At 40.7% G+C, this 20,047-nt stretch overlaps 1 protein-coding gene across 2 annotated transcripts in view; it reads right to left on the reverse strand.

Annotated features, from left to right (window-relative positions):
- The window catches only part of PHEX (phosphate regulating endopeptidase X-linked), a 203,054-nt gene that overhangs the window by 14,860 nt on the left and 168,147 nt on the right, over window positions 1-20,047 (reverse strand). For both annotated transcript variants that reach the window (XM_068962504.1, XM_068962505.1), the window contains exons 16-18: window positions 9,771-9,825; window positions 3,158-3,225; window positions 805-935 (exon numbers count right to left, since the gene is read on the reverse strand). In XM_068962504.1, the coding sequence (XP_068818605.1) occupies window positions 805-935; window positions 3,158-3,225; window positions 9,771-9,825 (254 nt within the window). The remainder of the gene's footprint in view (window positions 1-804; window positions 936-3,157; window positions 3,226-9,770; window positions 9,826-20,047) is intronic.

Consider the following 20,047-nt stretch of genomic DNA (forward strand, 5'->3'; position numbering starts at 1 on the left):
CAATGAGAGTTTGCTGTATGGCTCAGGAAACTCAAACAGGGGCTCTGTATCAACCTAGAGGGGTGGGATGGGGAGGGAGATGGGAGGGAGGTTCAAAAGGGAGGGGATATATGTATAGCTATGGCTGATTCATGCTGAGGTTTCACAGAAAACAGCAAAATTCTGTAAAGCAATTATCCTTCAATAAAAAACAGACAAATTTAAAAATTAAAACAAAATTGTGGCATGTGTGCTCAGTCGTGTCCAACTCTTTGAGAGCCCATGGACTGTAGCCCACCAGGCTCCTCTGTCCATGGAATTCTCCAGGCAAGAATACTGCAGTGGGTTGCCATGCCCTCTTTAAACTGGTGATTTTTTTTTTCAATGAATTAAAGCTAAGCAGTAGTTTGGAAAGAAATCTTTCTAATGATACAGAGTTTAGATTTTTGAGAATTTTATTATTTATCTTTGCTGCACAGTTTTCTGTACTAATCTGAATCTAGGAGAACAGACTAATGTTTAGGCCTATAATTCTCAAATGTAACTTCTATCAGAATCACCAGAGGGCTTATGAAAAGACAAAACGCTTGACTACCAGGCCCCACCCTCCCACCTACCCCTACACCCCCACTCCCCAACTCCAAGACTCTGAGTCAGTAGGTCTGAATTAAGACTAAAGAATCTGTATTCCTGACAAGTTCCCCAGGGAGTCTGACATTGTTGACCTGGGAAATATATTTTGAGTATCAGTGGTCGAAAGCAAGCTAGTGTCTACATGAGGAAAAATGACTCACAACATGTCCCCTTCACTGCAGTTGTACTCACATTTAAGCCAGCTTTCTTCCAATAGTAGTTGCTATACTGGTTAATCATGCACTTTGTTTTTTCCTTAAACTTTTCTTCTGAATCCATAGACCACCAAGGATCCAGGTTTCCATTTTTATCATATTTTCGACCTGGCCAAAAGGAAAGTTAAAATATATTCGCATTATTCATGGAAACAAATAAATTTCTTCATCTTCCCTTTCCTTCACTTCAGCAAGCCTTAAAAACACAGTCCCAGTATCAGGGACCACTCCTGGAAGCACTTCCTGCTTTCTGTCCAGTGTCACAGGTTAATTAATTGTAAAAAGTGAGGAAAAGAGAAAAAGGTCTGAGGAAGTTCTGTACTTCTAAGCAACCAAGGATACTTTAAGGTTTATCAACTTATGGAATGTACCATTCTTGACCAATCTCAGATTGTTTCTACCTGCGCTGACCCCAAATATTCTCTAAATCATGAAATGAAATGGCTGCCTTCAGAAAGCCCATGGAAGGAGTCAAAGCACCACTGCTTGTGAAATTCCAAATGATCCATAGGAACAGCCTCGGTGAGTCACTCACACCCTGAGACCACAGCCCCTGACTCAGCGCTAAAAGGATCGTGTTTCCTCCAAGTTGCCCGCAGCCAAGAGACATATAAAACCTCTCTTATGAATCATTCCACAGCCATCAGTGTAGATGGAAGGCCCATCTGTCCTGCTCTGACAAGGAAGGTTGCTCTAAAAAGAGAACTTGGAACAAGAATGGAAATCTCCAAAACACAATGGAAATAAAGATGAGTTATACATGCTTTTTTGCTACAGGTTCATTGTTCATTTTCCCTGCATCCCTCAAAAACAACAACAACAACAACTCTGGGTGTATCTGGAATATCGCCTATACTCAAGGTTGTTATTGGTTTAAATTTAATTACACAGAGAACTTCTCACTGAGCTTAGAAGAAAGTCCCCAAAGCAAAGGTGTTGAGGAAAATGACCCAGAGCTCTTCAGCAAGGCTGCATGCCACTACCACCTCAATCCCCGCACCCCTGGAGAGCTCCAAGTCACTGTCCTTGACCTGCTAACCAAGAGATCATTAAATAGTTACTGTGCAATGCACTCTTCTAAGTATTGGTTACAGAATGAAGTGCCATCTTTAGATTCTGTCCAAAAGGCTGCCAGAAGATTCTGAGGGAGAACTATACTGAAGTTTCCCACGGAAAAAAGAGCCTAGAACCAAGAGACCACTACTGGTTTTTGTTTCTTAGCTAAGACTCTCCTCTCAGATAACCCACATGCAGCTCAGGGGATTCAGGTGATTCCCAGGCAGCTACATTTCAACAGGGAGGGGTGGCAAGGGGAGCAAAAAAAACTCCAGCGATTAAGGAAAGGCTGCTGGGAGTAAAGAATTATCCAGAAGGAGAGGAACCAAAAGGATCTCTGGCCCTGGGGTAGACATCCAGGAAAGGATGTTGGAGATCTCACAGATATGGAAGAAAGAGGTCCCTCTAAACAGTGTTGCCTTGGGCTAGGCAGTTCCTGAGTCTGCCCTGTATATCACTGTGTGCCAGGCTTGCTCTGTCCATGGAATTCTCCAGGCAAGAATACTGGAGTGGGTTGCCATTTCCTTCTCCAGGCAATCTTCCAAACCCAGGGATCAAACCCACATCTCCTGCTTGGCAGGTGGATTCTTTAACACTGAGCCACCTGGTAAGCCCAAAGGAGAAAGGAGTTCTGATTTAAAATGACGACTTTCAAAGGGCAATCGTTTGTTTAGTTTGGGCAATACTCTGCTCTTTTAGCTTATATGTCATCAAGATACATACCATACTCTATATCATGCATTATCAGGAAAACATAGCCTTTCTAAAAGAAATTCTGAATACATGACAGCATGGAGGAAAACAGAGATTAAACACTGCATAAACCTTGAAATAGTGTAAAGGAATCAGTTAGCCAAGTTTCAAGAATCCTAACTGACTGAGTCCTAACTCGGCAGCATGTAGAATCATCTTCAGACCTCACACCTCTGGGGAGAGCATCTCAAAATCCTGAATAAAGAAAGGAAGAGAAGCTATAAAGTCATTCCTATAACTACTGTGGCAGCTACAGCAATTCAGATCTAAATGCAAAACTAATTTCACTGAAATTACAAGGTCTGCTTTAATTCTACCCCATCTCCAACAGGAACAATTATTTATTTATTGCAAGCTAATACAACAAGACATGGGGGGGAGTTTTCAATCAGCAATTATACTGCTTTGGATAATCTTCAATCTAAGATGATGCCACTCTCCAAAGACAATAGCAACAATTAACATCCATATCATCAACATGACCATAAAAGCATCAGCTTATACATTGAATCGGTACTTACCATTATTATCAAATCCATGTGTAAATTCATGTCCAACAATTACTCCTATAGCACCATAACTCAGAGATCTATGGCATAAATATATAAATGAGTTAAAATTATAAGCATGAATGTCAGAGCATAATTCTTTATTTTTTTTTCAATGAAAAGCCAAGACAATCTGTTTTCTACTAACCACATCCACAAAACTGTAATAAAGAAAAGTAAACACATCCTTGTCATTGAAGTAGACAAAGAAACTATAATTTCCAATGGTGTTACTATGAGCATATATGAGCCTTCGTTTCTACCCAGTGAAATCAGGGATACGAAAGTGATGGTTTCTAAAGTCCCTTTCAGCCCTGAGGCTTCTGTGGGTATATACACACTCTAACTGCAGTTTATATTTCTAAACACCCAAAGCAGTAGCAGGTTTTGAAAAGATCCTGTCAGTAAACATACTGTTTATTTTTCATCTGTGAACCTGTTGAAAAATCACTATAGACTTAGAAGTTAAATTGTTTTCCAAATGTAGACATAAAACAGGAATAGAACAGAGATTAAAAGGGATCACCGTGCTTTCAAAGGTAGTCACATTCCTCTGCTTCTGTGACAGACAAATTCACAGGTGGACAGCAGACTATGAAGCCTGAACCAGATTTGGAAAAGGTGTTAGAGTATTTCTGTTCACCTACAAAGGCGACCGCTGACAATTCCACACACCCTGAATGCGTGTGCCCCTCCTCCCACCAAGAGATAATCTATTTCCTTCCCCTTTGAAACTGGATGGGCCTTGGGACTTGCTGTGGCCACCAGAATTCAGCGCAAGGGGCCAGGTGTGACTTCTGGGCTGAGGCCTTACAGCTTCCATTTTCGTGCCCTCTTGGAAGTCAGTTGCAGTGTAAAGAAGTTGGAGTAAGGAGCTGGAGATGCCAAGTGAAGCAAGTGAGAGATGCCAAACGTTGAGAGACATCTAAAGGACAAGAGAAGCCCAGCCATTCGAGCCAGCCCAACCAAGGCACCAGACATGTGAGTGAAGTCATCTTAGATCCCATGGCCCCAGTCGAGCTGCTCAGCCAATACTATACAGAGCAGCAATAAGCTGTCTTGACTGGAGTACTGCCCCAACTGCAGAATCATGAGCTAACAGTGGTGGCACTTTGTTACATAGCAATAGGTAACTAAAAGAGAACACAAAAATGATGTATCAGGAAATCAGTAAGGGGGTTTCCCTATGTATATGTCTAGGATTTCCTCTTTCAACTAAAAGTTCTCTGGAGACAAAACCCTTATCTACTTGATTGCTGCTAAATTCTCTGGATTTAGGACACGGTAAATGAGTAACAATAATTTAACTAACTGATTAACTTGACCATTTCTTGCAAGTGATCAGATCAATATGTTTCTTCTTTTAGTCATTCAATGTGCACATGAGGATTATAGACAATTTTAAATCCTTGTTATAAGGATTCTTCCTGAGATTTGTAATTACACAAAAATATTTCACTTGATTCCTGACATGCAACATCAAAATCACCCAGCACTAGATAGGACCTATAAGTGGAAGGAACAAGAAATTTGAAGCAACATGTTATTACAGGACATAATGATCCTTAACATGCTAATTCCTTGTCACAACTATACCCAAGGAAGTGCTGCAAGATTTAATTTTTCCCCTTGGTGGCAATTCCTTCCTTTGTTATTTCTTTCCTGCAAGGTAATTTGCATTTGAAAAAAAAATGCTTTCCTACTGTTTTTCCATCATTGGAAGCCTTCATTAAAGAAGTGAGAGTAAAATGATGCATTTCAATCATAGAGCTATGAGAGCAGGGTGGGACAAACTTGTAATTCTACATAGAGCTAATTTTAGCAGCAGTACCCCTCACTATGCAGCCTGTAACATTTCGTTTTTCTAGGCCTCTTAGCTCCAAGAATAGTATTCAGTCCTCTACAAGCCTCAGTCAATGCTGTTGACTGGATGAATTTAAGGGATGAACCATGGGGGCTTATAGCAGCTGCTCTGCAATAAATGTCCCTTAAGAGGGACTGCTCCAAAGAGCTTCCTATTCACAAAGGGTAATAGAGAATTCAGAAAATGATTGAATCATTGTAAGCTTCAATTCTCAGTTACATAATCACAATCCTTTGGACAAGAGACAAAAAGTAAAAGTAATTTTAGATGACTAAGCCTGACAATGATAATGCTTCATAACACTAAATTTGCATCTTTGATTTTATCAATGGACATTATTTAAATTAGCATGTCATAAAAATAAATAAATAAATTTGTATGCCTTTTAAAATGTGACTGGCTGGCCAGAAACAAGAAGACTCCTGCAGAGAAAATCTAGCCTTCCAAAAATAAAATGGAAAAGATGACAATTTGTCCACCTACTCAGTTTCTCTTTTGTTCTTACCACCCAACGGGTTTCACATATGCACAGGATTTGCTGTCAACAACAAAGCAACTGTGATCTCACTCTGTCATCAAGCAAAGGCTACTCTATGCCTGGTGTGGAAATTCATAAAAATCTCAGAGTTACAAGCAGCTTTAAGGTCATCTAGTTCAATTGCTTAGCAGAGGCATAGTTTCCCTCTACAAAAAACCCATTCAAATGGTCCTAAGAGTTCTCTTCTTAGGCGTGTCCAATAACCAGGAGCTCATCCCCTTCTGAGGCGGCCCATTCCCTCTTTGAGTAGTTCTAGATAAAACAGCGCTCCCTAAAGCTGACCTGGAATCTCTCTCCTATCTATTGGTCTGGTGGAGTGGTACAGGTGTTCTAGCTGAATACCCTCTGACCTCCCTAAATTTACTAAATAATTTTGCCATCCTAACTTTCTTTCAAAACATGAAGACGCTTACGAGGTTATCCCTCAAATACTCTCTTCTCAAGTTCTTTCAACTCTTTCTCTTCAGTAATGAATTCGAGGACAGCGATTTACAAAACATAGAAAAAAGTGAGATTAGGAACTCTGAATTAAACACATTTAGATAGATTTTTCTTGCAGAACTTCTTGGGAATTTCTATGCTGCTAAGTACTGTGATTCTCCAAAAGAAATGGAAGGGAAGGAATATTCACCTCCATTATTACTCCATGGGACACACACTTTGGAATATGCTGTCCTAGGCCATTTAAAATCCTGATTTTTTTCTCTGGAAACAATTCAGCTTGTTGATATCACCACAATTAGACACAACACCCATGAGGGGGCTAAGCTGACCAGTGTGAGGAGAGAGAATACCCACTCATTGGATCTGGAGGAGATCCATTTAAAAGAGATGGATATATGGGAACCCATCTCACTACACTGTGATTCCCATCTCAACAGCATCACCATATTTCTAATGCTAAATGTCCAAACGATGCTTAATGATTATTGAATGGGTATCTTAACAGAGGATGGATGGCTTCAATACAAAACATAGAACCCGTAGAAAAAAAATAAAAATCTCTCTCTAGCTCAGCATAAAGGTGAACATCAACATTTCCTAAGTTTCTATGATTTTGACTTTTATATCAGAAAATCATCTCATGGACACGATAAACAAATTCACTGATCAATAAATTCAACCTGACTATGTCCAAGTGTCCAGCCATATAACCACAATAACAGAAGGTCAGTTTAACTGCTAATGATAAACAACATCAAAAATTCTAGGACCCTCTTTAGTTTGAAGCAAGCTTAGCAAATATTTAGTCTGTCTTTAACTTTATGGAAATATATATAAATTTCTAATCTTAACAATACAAAAAAATTGATTACAAATATCTGAACACTGATTAAAACTCTCTGAACACTGATGAAAACTGCTGACAAAGGTCTGTCTAGTCAAAACTATGGTTTTTCCAGTAGTCACGTATGGATTGTGAGAGCTGAACCATAAAGCAAGCTGAGTGCAGAAGAATTGATGCTCTTGAACTGTAGTGTTGGAGAAGACTACTGCTGCTGCTGTTGCTGCTAAGTTGCTTCAGTTGTGTCCGATTCTGTGCGACCCCATAGACAGCAACCCACCAGGCTCCCTCATCCCTGGGATTCTCCAGGCAAGAACACTGGAGTGGGTTGCCATTTCCTTCTCCAGTGCATGTAAGTGAAAAGTGAAAGTGAAGTTGCTCAGTCATGTCTGACTCTTAGCGACCACATGGACTGCAGCCTACCAGGCTCCTCTGTCCATGGGATTGTCCAGGCAAGAGTACTGGAGTGGGCTGCCATTGCCTTCTCTGGAAGACTACTGAGAGTCTTTTGAACTGCAAGGAGATCAAACCAGTCTATCCTAAAGGAAATCAGTCCTGAATATTCATTGGAAGGACTGATGCTGAAGCTGAAGCTGAAGCTCCAATACTTTGGCCACCTGATGCAAAGAACTGACTCACTGGAAAAGATCCTGATGCTGGAAAAGACTGAAGGCAGGAGGAGAAAGGGATGACAGAGGACGAGATGGTTCAATGACATCACTGACTCGATGGACATGAGGTTGAACAAGCTCCGGGAGTTGGTGATGGACAGGGAGGCCTGGCGTGCTGCAGTCCATGGGGTCGCAAAAAGTTGGACACAACTGAGCAACTGAACTAAACTGATGAAAACTATACGGCTGAAACCTGGGATGATATGAATGGATTTTATCCATACAAACTGGTCAATTTTATTTATGCTAATGACAGTGCTTCCCTATTGTAGGCTTTATCGATGCCTGATGCTGTCCCTGGGCACTCACCATTTTTAAGCACACCAATCTGACAGCTTCCAGCTGCCAACACCTGAAACTAGTTGCCTGAGGGCTTTCTCTGGCCACCAGAGCCCTCTAGGCTTATGCAGGGCAATGCCAGCGAGTTAAAACACCCCGCGGCAGCCTTCAATCAGTTGTAGAAAGTGAGTTGGAAGACAAATACCCCAGTTCCCTTGCCCCTGAGATGAAACTGTGCTGAAGCTTATTCTACAATTTTCCAGCAGAAATGAATTCAAGTTGCCCACAGTAATAACTGGCTTAAAAAAAAAAAGTGAAGGAGAATTTCTCTGGTGGTCCACTGGTTAAGAATCCACCTGCCAATGAAGGGCACATAGGTTTGATCCCTGATCCAGGAAGATCCCACATGCTTCAGAGCGACTAAGCCCATGTGCCACAACTGCTGAAGCCCGTGCGCCTAGAGCCGGTGCTCCACAAGAGAAGCCACCACAGCGAGAAGCCTGTGCACCACAACTAGAGAGCAGCTCCTGGTCTCCGCCACTAGAGAAAGCCCTCCTGAAGCAACGCGGAGCCGGAGCAGCCACAAATTAATAAGTTTTTAAGTGGAGCAGAAGGCAGATAAGGAGAGCCAGAATGAGATGTGACTATGAATGAATGAATGGTCAGAGTAATGCAACTTTGCTAGTCTGGAAGATGGAGGAAGAGTGCCATGAGCCAAGGAATGTGGGCCACCTCCAGAAGCTAGAAAAGGCAAGGAAACAGACTCCTCCCTATAGCTTCCAGAAAGAAATGCTGCCCTAACAACATCTTGTGTTTAGCACAGAGAGACCCAGGTTGGAGTTCTGACCTATAGAACTGTAACCTAATAAATTTACACGTTTTAAGCCACTTCATTTGTGATAACTCGTTATGATCATCATAGAAAATTCATCTGACACAGTTAATTGGTTTCCTTCCTTCCCTGTCCCACTTCTTCACTGCCCTGGTGGATTTCCTGGTGTCACCTCTGAGAAGAACTACTTGCACTTGAATCCTTGTTACAGAATCTGCTTCTGGGAAAGCCCAAATAACAACATTGCCACTGTATTTCTCTTATTTATATATGTATGTGATCCTATATCTTTTTAACCTACAGAATCATATTCAAATTGTCATTGATCCAAACCAAAATATAAGTGACTACTAAAATCAAGACTACATTTTTCGTGCATTAAAGCATCAGAGCAAGCAAAGGCACATAATAAAAGTGGTGATATAACTGACAATGATTATTAGAATTCCCACTATGTCTGGAAATTCTGAATTACATGAGTCTACAGTCGGTTGGTATTGACGGCCTCTAAAGTGAAATCCCTAACTCCGGACACTGTCCATTTCTGACCTGTTGTATAGCTACCCAGATTATGCTTCTAAAGACAAACTTCATTATCTCTACTTGCCCAAAAATGTCAGTATCTTCTATTGCCTAATGTCCAGGCTCCTTACTGGAATTCAGAGCACTCCAGTATCAAACATCAACCTCCTTTTCCAGACTTCTTTTCTACCATTTCCCTTCAAATAACACTTGGACTCACCAAACTAGACTCTTTGCTATTCTAAAAGCAATTTTCTTCCCTTTTTTCACGTCGTTTCTTCCATTTGGAATGGGTTTAAATCCATCACCATAAACTCAAATCCCAACAGTCCTTTAAGGTTCATGTATTTCCAGTATGCATCAATACGTAAGTAAACAAATGCATAACAAATGAAAGCTCCCTGTGTACAGGCTAGCTTTCTCATCCAATCAATGATGAGAATGGGGACTACCCATGCTGGGTTCCATGCCTTCTTTTGTTTGGTTTTGCTTTTGGTTTGTTTGTTTTGTTTTTTTACTTTATATTCTGTGCTCTGCCAAACATCATGTTCTTCCTTCCCTGTCAGTAACTGGCTTCTCTTCTTAGTTTACTTACCGAGGATATTCTGTTCCCCAAAAGAAAGGCTTCTGGAGTTCTCCTGCTGGAAATCCTAGGAGAAAGACAAAGAAACACGACTGTAAGGGATATAGAGATTGATTGGATGATGAGTACCTGACTGTAGCTTTAGCCTTGGAGTTTCAAAGGCCCATCAGAAAGGTACTCCTCACAGAGCTGGGAGCCCTTGAATAGATCCAACTGCCTCTAAGATATTAATTCAACTGAGTTTGAAATCAGTGCATTCCGTCAGTTTCAAGGAAACCATTTTGTGTAGATACATTATGGGCAGTAGTCCAGGCTGCTGTGAGAGGGGTTCCTTCAGACACAGCACATGAAAGAGTCTTCCAGCTGTCTTGCAGCTTCCCCTGACACAGAAATGGCTGGCTTCATGGGTGCACAACCAGCGCAGTCACACAGGGCCCCGTGCAAAAGAACCTTACATTGGATTTAACGCTCTGTTGTCACTGTCTGAAACACTTAACAACTTTATGTTTGAATGTGATTTTGGAAGTGGAGACCAAGGGGACAATCAAGCACGTTTGTGAGTAAAGGAGCCATGCACAACATTTCTGTCCACAGTTCCTATTAAACTCTATTTGCACACAGCATACAAGATGCTCCCTGGAAGCACAGAACTCTGGTAGACCCACAACACGCGTGAATTCAGCAAGATTCAAAGCAAGCACAAGTTAAGTATGTTACATTTAGGACTGAATAGGCCGGGGTTCTGACAGCCACAAGAGGGCTCTTTCAACTGGAACCAGAATTTGCCTTGACCACCAAAGGCAGCAGTGGCATTCTAAGAACGTGAATAAGAATTCTGTCTTATCAGATAGATAAGAATTCTATCTTACTCCTGTTACTTCACTGTATTAGGCAACCACATACACCAAAACGATGACATAGAAGGAAAGGGAAAGATAGGACTACCCCTGGTCTCTCCCTTTCAGCCCTTCCTTATTCATCAGTATACCAAAGGTAGAGACTGTTGATAGGATGCACATGGAATAAAAAATGAAATAAAACCTGCTGAATTAGTTTTATGCAGTGTTTCCACCATCCTGACAAGAAGAAAACACATACTCATGTATAAGCTAGAAAATACAAACTATAATTCTGGTGATTCCATAGCTCAAGTAAAAGTTCTTGTATCTGCATTTGTTTTGGCATTGTACAATATAAAGATGAATGGTAAAATAATGCTGATGATTTAAATTTTTAATTTTCCTTACAACTCACAGTACTAAATAGCAGATAAAAAATACTGTGACCAGTCTACAGAATGAGAGACGAAAGCCAAAGCTTTCTATGGCAGCCCCTTGACAGCACTTTTTCCTGCTTTCTGAAAAGGAGGTCCCTGTTTCTTCATTTGGTATCGAGCCCCACAAATTATGTAGCTGGCCCAGGGTACAGATGAGTGCGAGAAATGCCTTGCTGTGCTTTGCCACGGCAACTCACCATAAATTTTGTACCCTAGAGCGGATCCTAGGAGCTGCACTTACAAATCATTACAACTGGGAATTGCAATGAATAGTAACAAAAAAACATTAGAAAGAGATACTTTCTGCAACATCCCTGCCTGTTACAGGGCTACTGCTCAAGGCTCCTAGAAACTGAAAGCTCTTTCATGAGTTCAAAGGTTTTCTCTCCCTTCTTTTCCTCTCAACAACCTGTCTACCTCCCCTCCAAGATAGGACATTATGAGTCATGAGGGCAGGAAAGCAGGTTCTTAATTTAGAAGTGAAATATTAATTTGTGCAATTCATATATATATATTATTGATATTTTCTTAATAACATCAATTTTGCAATATCAGGGTACAAAAACCTTATTGTACAACGGAGATGGATCCAGCCTGGAGTCTTCTCTCTTTCTGCTGCTTTCACATAATGGAAATTGCATCTGACTCTAGAGGGGTGATGTCAATTAATCTTCATAATTTCCACATTTTCTTAAATATCCTTGGCATCTTTACATCAAAATTCCATCCTCTTTTTGGTGATTACTTTTAGTAAGTCATTCTGACTTGGAGATATATATATATATATATATATATATATATATATATATATATATATGCAAATATATACCACAACTATATGCAAATCACAGTGTTTGTATGAAAATTCTGTCTCATATATCATCAAAAAGCAATGATCTTTGCTAATAAGAACAATGATCATAGACCAATGTGATTTAATTATTAAATCACTATGGCTTTCTTGCTTGGTAAGGTGCCCAGCTGGCAGCATTTATGTCCACTGCCAACCCCTTTACAGGAAAGCATCTGACACCTGCCTGAGCCTCCTTTCTGCCGCTGTCGCTGTTAGAGGCCCCAGACTCGCCAGCCTCAGCCATCATGCTCCCCTGATCATCTGGATCTTCACAGCTTGTCAGGGCCAGGGAACCCAACACTGATCAACACAAGAATCTGATGCCCTTAGGACCGTTTAGCTGAAGTGAATGGATTAACAGTTTAAGCTGCATTTTTGGAGGTGTCAACTGGCAAGAGTGACAGATCAAATTTCAACAGGGCCAACTCAGTATCTTATCTCATAAAGTGAGTGAGTTCTATTGAGCAAAGGGAGAAGTGAAAAATAATTAAATAAATGGAAATGGGATTCTTTTTCTCTCCCTTTTTAATAGACTTTTCTTATCTTCTCTTGCATATTTATTTTATCTCCTCTTCTTCCCATTTCAGCACTGCCTTGCCACCTATTTCACACTTTTCAAGATTCTTTTTCTGTCTGTATATTTATAGGAGACATTCCTTACAAGGTAAATTCGTATGTGTGCACATGTATGTACACATACATACACATACATATATGAACACGAGAGGAGAGAGGGAGGGAGAGGGAGGAAAGAGAAATTTAACTGTTGGACTGGCAAAAATTGATCAATTTAATAATAGGTAATATTGGCCAGGGTGTAGGAAGCATGTTAGTGGGAGTATAAATTGTTGCGAGCATTTTGGAAAGCAATTTAGTCATCTCTTAAACCTTTACATGCCAGTGGTTCTCCAATTTGGCCATGCATCAGAATCACCTTATTGAAATACAGATTACTGGGCTCCACCCTTAGAGTTTCTGAGTCAGTAGGTCCAGAGAGCTGGTTAGGAATTTGCATCTCTAACAAGTTCCCCTGTGAGGCTGATGCTTGGGCAACCACACTTCAAGAACCACTGTCCAATCACTGGCTCACATGCACTGCAGAGTCATGACTAAATACGTTTATTGCTGCATCGCCGTAACTGAGAAAAGCGTGCAACAAACTAGATGTCCAACAGGAGGGGAATGACGTGATGATATAACCATTTTAGGGCCTGCTGTGCAGCAAAGGAAGAGTCAGGAGGTAGAGCTCCATCTTCTAGCATGGGAAACTCTAAGAGATGCTGCTGGCATAAGTCAGGGCGTAGATACAGACATATAAATGCCATTGATATATTTAAAGTAACCCTCTTATCAGTTTGTGTATATGTATGAAAATTCACACTAAAGGTCTATAAAATACATATCAGAGTGGTCACAGTAGTCATTTATCTCTTAGAGATCATTGGGATTTGGGGTGGTGTGTGGTTAATGGGGCTTTGGACATAAATGTAATGTTTTCAATATTGATTAATCAAAGGTAATCATCTGTGATTAAAATAAACTCTTTTAGAAATAAACATGTGTGGGGCTTCCCTCGTGGCTCAGTGGTGAAGAATTCACCTGCCAATGCAAGAGACACAGGTTCAATTCCTGATCTGGGAAGATTCCACATGCCCCGGAGCAACTAGGCCTATGAGCCACAACTATTGAGCCTGTGCTGGAGAGCCCAGGAGCCACAGCTACTAAGCCCACGTGTCCTAGAGCCTGTGCCCCACAACAAGAGAAGCCACGCATCTCAACTGGAGAGTAGCCCCCACTCACTGCAACTAGAGAAAAGCCCATGCAGCAAAGAAGACCTAACACAGCCAAAAAGAAAGAAATTTTTTAAAAAGAAATAAATGTATGTGTGTTACAGAAAATTCTTCCAAAGATTACCCAAAAACAGTTTATAGTCTACTCAGCTTACATGGCACTATTTTGCTCAAACATTTGTAAATACCAGCAAATTTCTATTTCAAGCAAAAATACAGCTTGCAGTAAAATAATTTCAAACACTAAAATTCTGACCAAAAAAAACAAAAAATACTGGCATTTATATGGGCTTCCCAGGTGGCGCTAGTGGTAAAGACTCCTCCTGCCAACACAGGAGACACAAGAGACATGGATTCGATCCCTGGGTTGGGAAGATCCCCTGGAGAAGGGAATGACAACCCACTCCAGTATTCTTGCCTGGAAAATTTCATCAGCAGAGGAGCCTGGCGGGCTACTGTCCATGGGGCCGCAAAGAGTCAGACACAGCTATGCACAAACACACATGCTATAATAACCTCATTATTTGGTAGCAAAAAATTCTCTTTCTCAAATCTACAGGTAGGAAAATCATAAGGCCTGCTTTCAGGCTTTCTACTTGGTCAGCCTTCCATTTTCATTGCAGTTTCTCATAACTCTATTGATGAATACTGACTAATCTAGTTGCGGTCTTAGCAAAACAGTAACAGTATAAGGCATAGAGTACTTTTGTTTAGGACACAACTGCGAAAGAACTGATCACATTCACTGGGTCAGGTTCAACTAGTTGGCCTTTAAAGTCACAGTTATATCCTAACTGTAGCTACATCTTTCCAGGAAAAGGCAAATGCCTCAATGTCTCTGGGTTCTAGTATTCATTTTATTAGTGTAAAATCATATTAATTAGTTTTTTTTTATTATAGGTAAATATAGAGAAAAAACTAAAGCTATCCTAAAGCTATCCGTTATCCTAAAGCTTAGACCCTAGAAAACAAACCTATGTCCTCAGGCATAACAAATTCAAACTATTGAGCCTTATGCAAAAACACAAGTGGACTTTTTTGGCCAATCTACTATGCAGAGAGATCAAAATAAAAATTAGTAATTTCTCTTTTTTTTTCTCACCCCTATCTAGAACTTCCCACTACTATGTTTAAAACTTGCTTCAGATATTTACTCAAATGTCACTTTCTCACTAAGGATTTCCCTAGTGCTTTTTTAAAGGAGCCACGTATTATCCTATCGCCCGCAATGGTTTATATCTCATCATAATACCACCATCTATGGTATCTACATTTTACTTATTGTCTATAAAGTATTGTCTGTCTTTCCCCAATTGGAATGCAAGCTTCGTAACAAAAGGGCATTTATTTACTTTCACCATTCTTTCACTGCAATATCTTCAGAGCTGGAACAATGCCTGGCATGTGGTAAGCACTCAATAAATATTTGTTGAGTAAATGGAATCTGCACTTTGTGAAACTCTTAAGAGTGATGGGGATTAAACATTACCTATAAGTGGGGGTTAGCCAAAGTCTAAAACATTACACAACATTATTAATACTCTCGATATGCTACTTCTTGAAGTTTGCATATTCAACACCAGAATGGGGTTATGTTCCATTGTTCAAAGCCTGGTTTTTGTTTACCTCCTAGATTAGGGACTCTATTGGTTCTATTCCCTTACATTCATAGCCAAACTAGTGTAGTTTTGAGGTTTGCATATTTTTTTCCAATAAACTCTCAATCAAAAAGCAAATATTGACAAGATAAAAAGACCTGCCCAGCTCTGTGCCAATTCCATCACCCCTATGTCCTCTTAGCCCTCCCTACCACGGAAGAATGAAAGTAGGATATTTTCCCTTTTGTGGTTAGAGCATAGGCTACAAAGAGAAAATCAGACAAAATACTGATATAGATCAGAGTCCTTTGGTCCTAACAATATTGAACGAACTTAATCTCTTTTCCCTACATTCTTTGTATGTTTTCATGTAATTGCTACATTAATTTTAAGTTCCATATCTGATATCTGTAAGTATATGGCTCAGAAAGGTTATTATGTGGCAAGTATTTTAAAAACATTATCTTCCAAAGTTTGGTTATTTTTAGGTGTGAAGTTTTTTAATACATTAACATTTACAAATGGTGACTATTTAAAAAATAACTATAGTCAGACTGGCACATCATTTCCTATTGTTTCCATGTTTGGTCAGATTTAATAAGATGGGAGGCCTCTAATTTTTAGTATGTGTGCAAGCGAATGACTCTTTATAACCCCATGGACTATAGCCCACTAGGCTTCTCTGTCCATGGGATTTCCCAGGCAAGAAAACTGAGGTGGGGTGCCATTTCCTCCTCCAGGGGATCTTCCTGATTCAGAGATGAAACCTATGTCTCTTGCACCTCCTGCACTGGCAGGTAGATTCTTTACCACAGTGCAACTGGGAAATCCACACACACAAAAAAGAATACATCCATTCAACTTTCAGGAACATAGATAGAACTAAGGATCATCAAACTAAGTGAAGAAAGCCAAAACCTACAAACATCCTCAAAGAAACTACAACCCAGGGAAAGGGAAAAGGATGTAACTAGAAAAAAAAATCCATTTTGTAAAATCTAAAGAGGAAGGTGAATTGATACCAAATCTCTCTAAAGTGTATGTTTAATTGAAATATTCTTGAAATTCAGTGGAGAAATACTGGATACATGGGAGTAGATACATACGTGTGTTGTGGAAAGGGGTTACCTATAAACATGTATAGGCTAATGGGTAAAAGATTTGTAAGATCAGTGGGGGTCAGAGTTTTCAACAGGTCCCCAGTTATTTTGGTGTGTCCTAATTGTGACCCCCCTCTGTGAGAATAAGGATTCTCAACCCCAACTGTATATTAGAATCCTTTGGGGAGGCTTTATAAAATAAACCCATGTCCCTGGCCCAGACACATCAGGTCACGATGTCTGGGATGGAGCCCTAAACGTCAGTATGTTGAGGCATACTGAGCTTATAAAAGCTCCCCGGGTGATTCTAATATGCAAACAAGTACAGAAATCTCAGTTTAGGAAAAATAAGGAGCTGCTTATATTTAACTTAACTGATGTATATAAATCAGCCCTCTTGTCTCATTCTCCTCTCTTTATTGCTCCTCAACGCAGTACTTGTAACATATGATCAGATATTTGTATTATAATTTCACAGACTATTCTTTCAAAACTGAAACTTTACATGGCTTATAAATTATGATTTTGCAAAAGGACAAAAATAGTTTTAATTGCAAGTGCTTTGGAAAATCCAGGCTGAATTCTCACTCTAAGAGAGAATGACTGTAACATCTTATTCAGGATTAGTTCTCATAATCAGATAAGCTGGATACCATTCTTCCAGAAGCTAGGGGGCCATCAGTAGGAACATGGAAATTGCTGCAATTACAAAGCACTTTTGGTTATATTTTTTGCTGTAAAGGGATTTCATTGTCATCACTGCTAAGATTAATAGTGGATTTTTTTTCAATTTGGCATCTTGCAGTAGTTTGGTGAATGCCAACCATCCCCTTTACAGAAAATATCAAGTTCTAACAGCTGTGACTCATGTCAAGGGATTCAGCAAGATGCCTTGGCCATCTGCTGGCTTCCCGCAGGTAACCTCCTGCCACCATATCCATCAGCCTAGAACTGACAAGCAGAAAGCAGCTTCCAAAATCTGCCCTCCATCTTGAAACCTTCTCTTCTGGCCTTTCTATTCTTTTTGTGCCATAATTACCTCCAGGCTGCAATAAACAGATCCTCTTCTTATTTACCAGGGTGACCAACCATCGCTGTTGGCCCAAGCCTGAAGCTCCTAGGATGTGGAGCTTTCAGTGATGAAACTGGGACAGTCCCAGGCAAACCAGGACAAGTCAGCCTCCTTACCTTTACTCACCCAAGTCTGACCTCTTTTGCATTTGCTCCATTTTTATAGCTCAGCAGTTTTCAAACTTCAGCATGCAGCAGAGGTTTGATAGTTAAAATCTTCTTAAAACATATATTGCTGGGCCCATTGCCAGAGTTTCTTATTTGGGAGGTCAGGGATGGGACCAGGTAAGGTCCGTTTATTACAAGTGATGCTGATGCCGCTGATCCAGGGGCCACGCTTTGAGAACCACTGCTCCAGTTCAACATTTGGCAGAGAAAACACAGACTTCCTCCCACAGTGCAGCTCAGTATCTCGGATTCTACTCATGTTCCACCAGGTCATTCCACACACACAATTGCTATCCTAGGTATTCAAAACTGACACTATGGGTAGTGATGTTCAGTTCAGGCCTGGGAGAACAGTAGATGCCTCAACAAATGCCTGTGTGGTGTTACTGAGCCATACCTGGGTGTGACTAACATCTTCCCCTTATCAATTAGACAAAACAAGCAAAAAAACACTGAGTCTCTTTATTCATCTCCTCCAGCAGTATCTTCACAATGCCTAACTCAGTAAAAGAAAACCATCTCATCTACTGTTAATGAAGATATAAATTGGTACCACTCCTCTTAAGAGAAGCAGGATAACATGTATTTTAAAACTTCATAAATTGAGCATACCATTTGACTCCGCAATTTCTCCACATCTGGGAATTTACCCTAAAGAATACTCTCATATTTGACAAAGACTTAGCCACAAAATGCATCTCAGTAGTTCTCGCTGTTGTTGTTTGCAATAGTAGAACAGCCTAAATGTCTATCAGTAGAAAATTAGAGAAATTAAGGCGCTTTGATTTGGTGGAATACTAGGCATGGTGACTGAGAATTCGTAATAAATTTTCTAAAATATTTGTTACAAATTTCAGTGGGGAAAAAGAACAGTGTAATTGGATGAGCATGTTTCATTTCAATTTATAAATATGGTAGATAAACATACTGAGATTCAACAAAGGTATTAAATGTAGCTATTTTTAAATTACGATTCACTTTAAAAATATTTTTAGCTTATCTAAATTTTTTGAGATTTGGCACAATAAAGATAAAACACTTTTGTAATAAGGGTTAAAAACAACTAATTTTTCTTCATGGGAGGACAAGTGAGATTGTGACCATCGTGACAGATGAGGGAGATTTCTGACTCCCGTTTCCTCTCACCATGGCTCTTTTCCAGCTTTCTGATGCTCTCCACACTCTGGCTCATATCCATGTCACTCCTAGAGCATGTTCCGCTCACAGCCTGCCTCTTGAGTCAGAAAGTGAGAGTCGCTCAGTTACGTCCAGCTCTTTGCGACCCCATGGACTATAGAGTTCATAGAATTCTCCAGGCCAGAATACTGGAGTGGGTAGCCTTTCCCTTCTCCAGGAGATCTTCCCAACCCAGGGATCGAACCCAAGTCTCCTGCATTGCTGGCGGATTCTTTACCAGCTGAGCCACAAGGGATGCCCTACTGACCTTTAAAACTGTTCTGTGCTTTCTGCTGGTGGCCTGCAGCGAAGCTGCCAGTCTTCTGGCTGGAAATAGCATGTGTCCTGCCCCATGCGTGCATGTTCAGCAGCACACGGCAGGTGGTAAACATGTCCCTCTGGGCATGGGTCCTGGTACTCACCATTTCTAGGGATGCTGTGAGACTACAGGGCTCCCCACGTAAAGGCACCTTGTCCCTCAGTGGCACTGCCCAGAATGTCATTCTCAGCTGCCTCCTTGGTCAGGCCCCAAGACAGGAGGCTGTATTAGGACCTCCAGAGTCTTGGACTAGACCAGGACAAGAACGTCTTAAAATAGTCATAGCAGGTGTTCCATGACCCTGCTAAGTGCATCACGTACACCATTTTGCAAACGATTTGCAGTTTGCTCATGACTTCACCTCAATGCACTTAACAAAAGTCTTTGAATTTCACAGTAAATTTTGTGAAGAAAAACATTTTGGGGAAATGCTGCTTCTGCTGCTAAGTCACTTCAGTCGTGTCCAACTCTGTGCGACCCCATAGACGGTAGCCCACCGGGCTCCCCCATCCCTGGGATTCTCCAGGCAAGAATACTGGAGTGGGTTGCCATTTCCTTCTCCAATTTTGGGGGAAATAGAGCAAAATATATAACCCATAACACCCCTCCCCCACTCTACCAGAATCCAATGGTTGGAAGATCAGGGCATAACCCAACAGCTCATTCTCACAGACGGCACTCATCAGCGGCTGCTCCAGGCCCCACCCTTGAAGACACGATATTAGCACAGCCACCTGATCTTCCAATCCTCACCTCCTGGCTGTCCCCACATCCAACAATATCTTGCTTCCATATCAAACAGAAACAACCCCCCACCACATGGAAAGGGCAGAATAGCGTGATTACTCTAACATACAATTATATCATGCTTGCAACTTTGTCTGAGTGTGTTCACAGGTACCATTTCATGTAATTCTCACATTTCTTACCCAGCATCA

The sequence above is a fragment of the Capricornis sumatraensis genome, chromosome X (assembly GCF_032405125.1).
Source record: "Capricornis sumatraensis isolate serow.1 chromosome X, serow.2, whole genome shotgun sequence".
Classification (NCBI taxonomy): domain Eukaryota; kingdom Metazoa; phylum Chordata; class Mammalia; order Artiodactyla; family Bovidae; genus Capricornis; species Capricornis sumatraensis.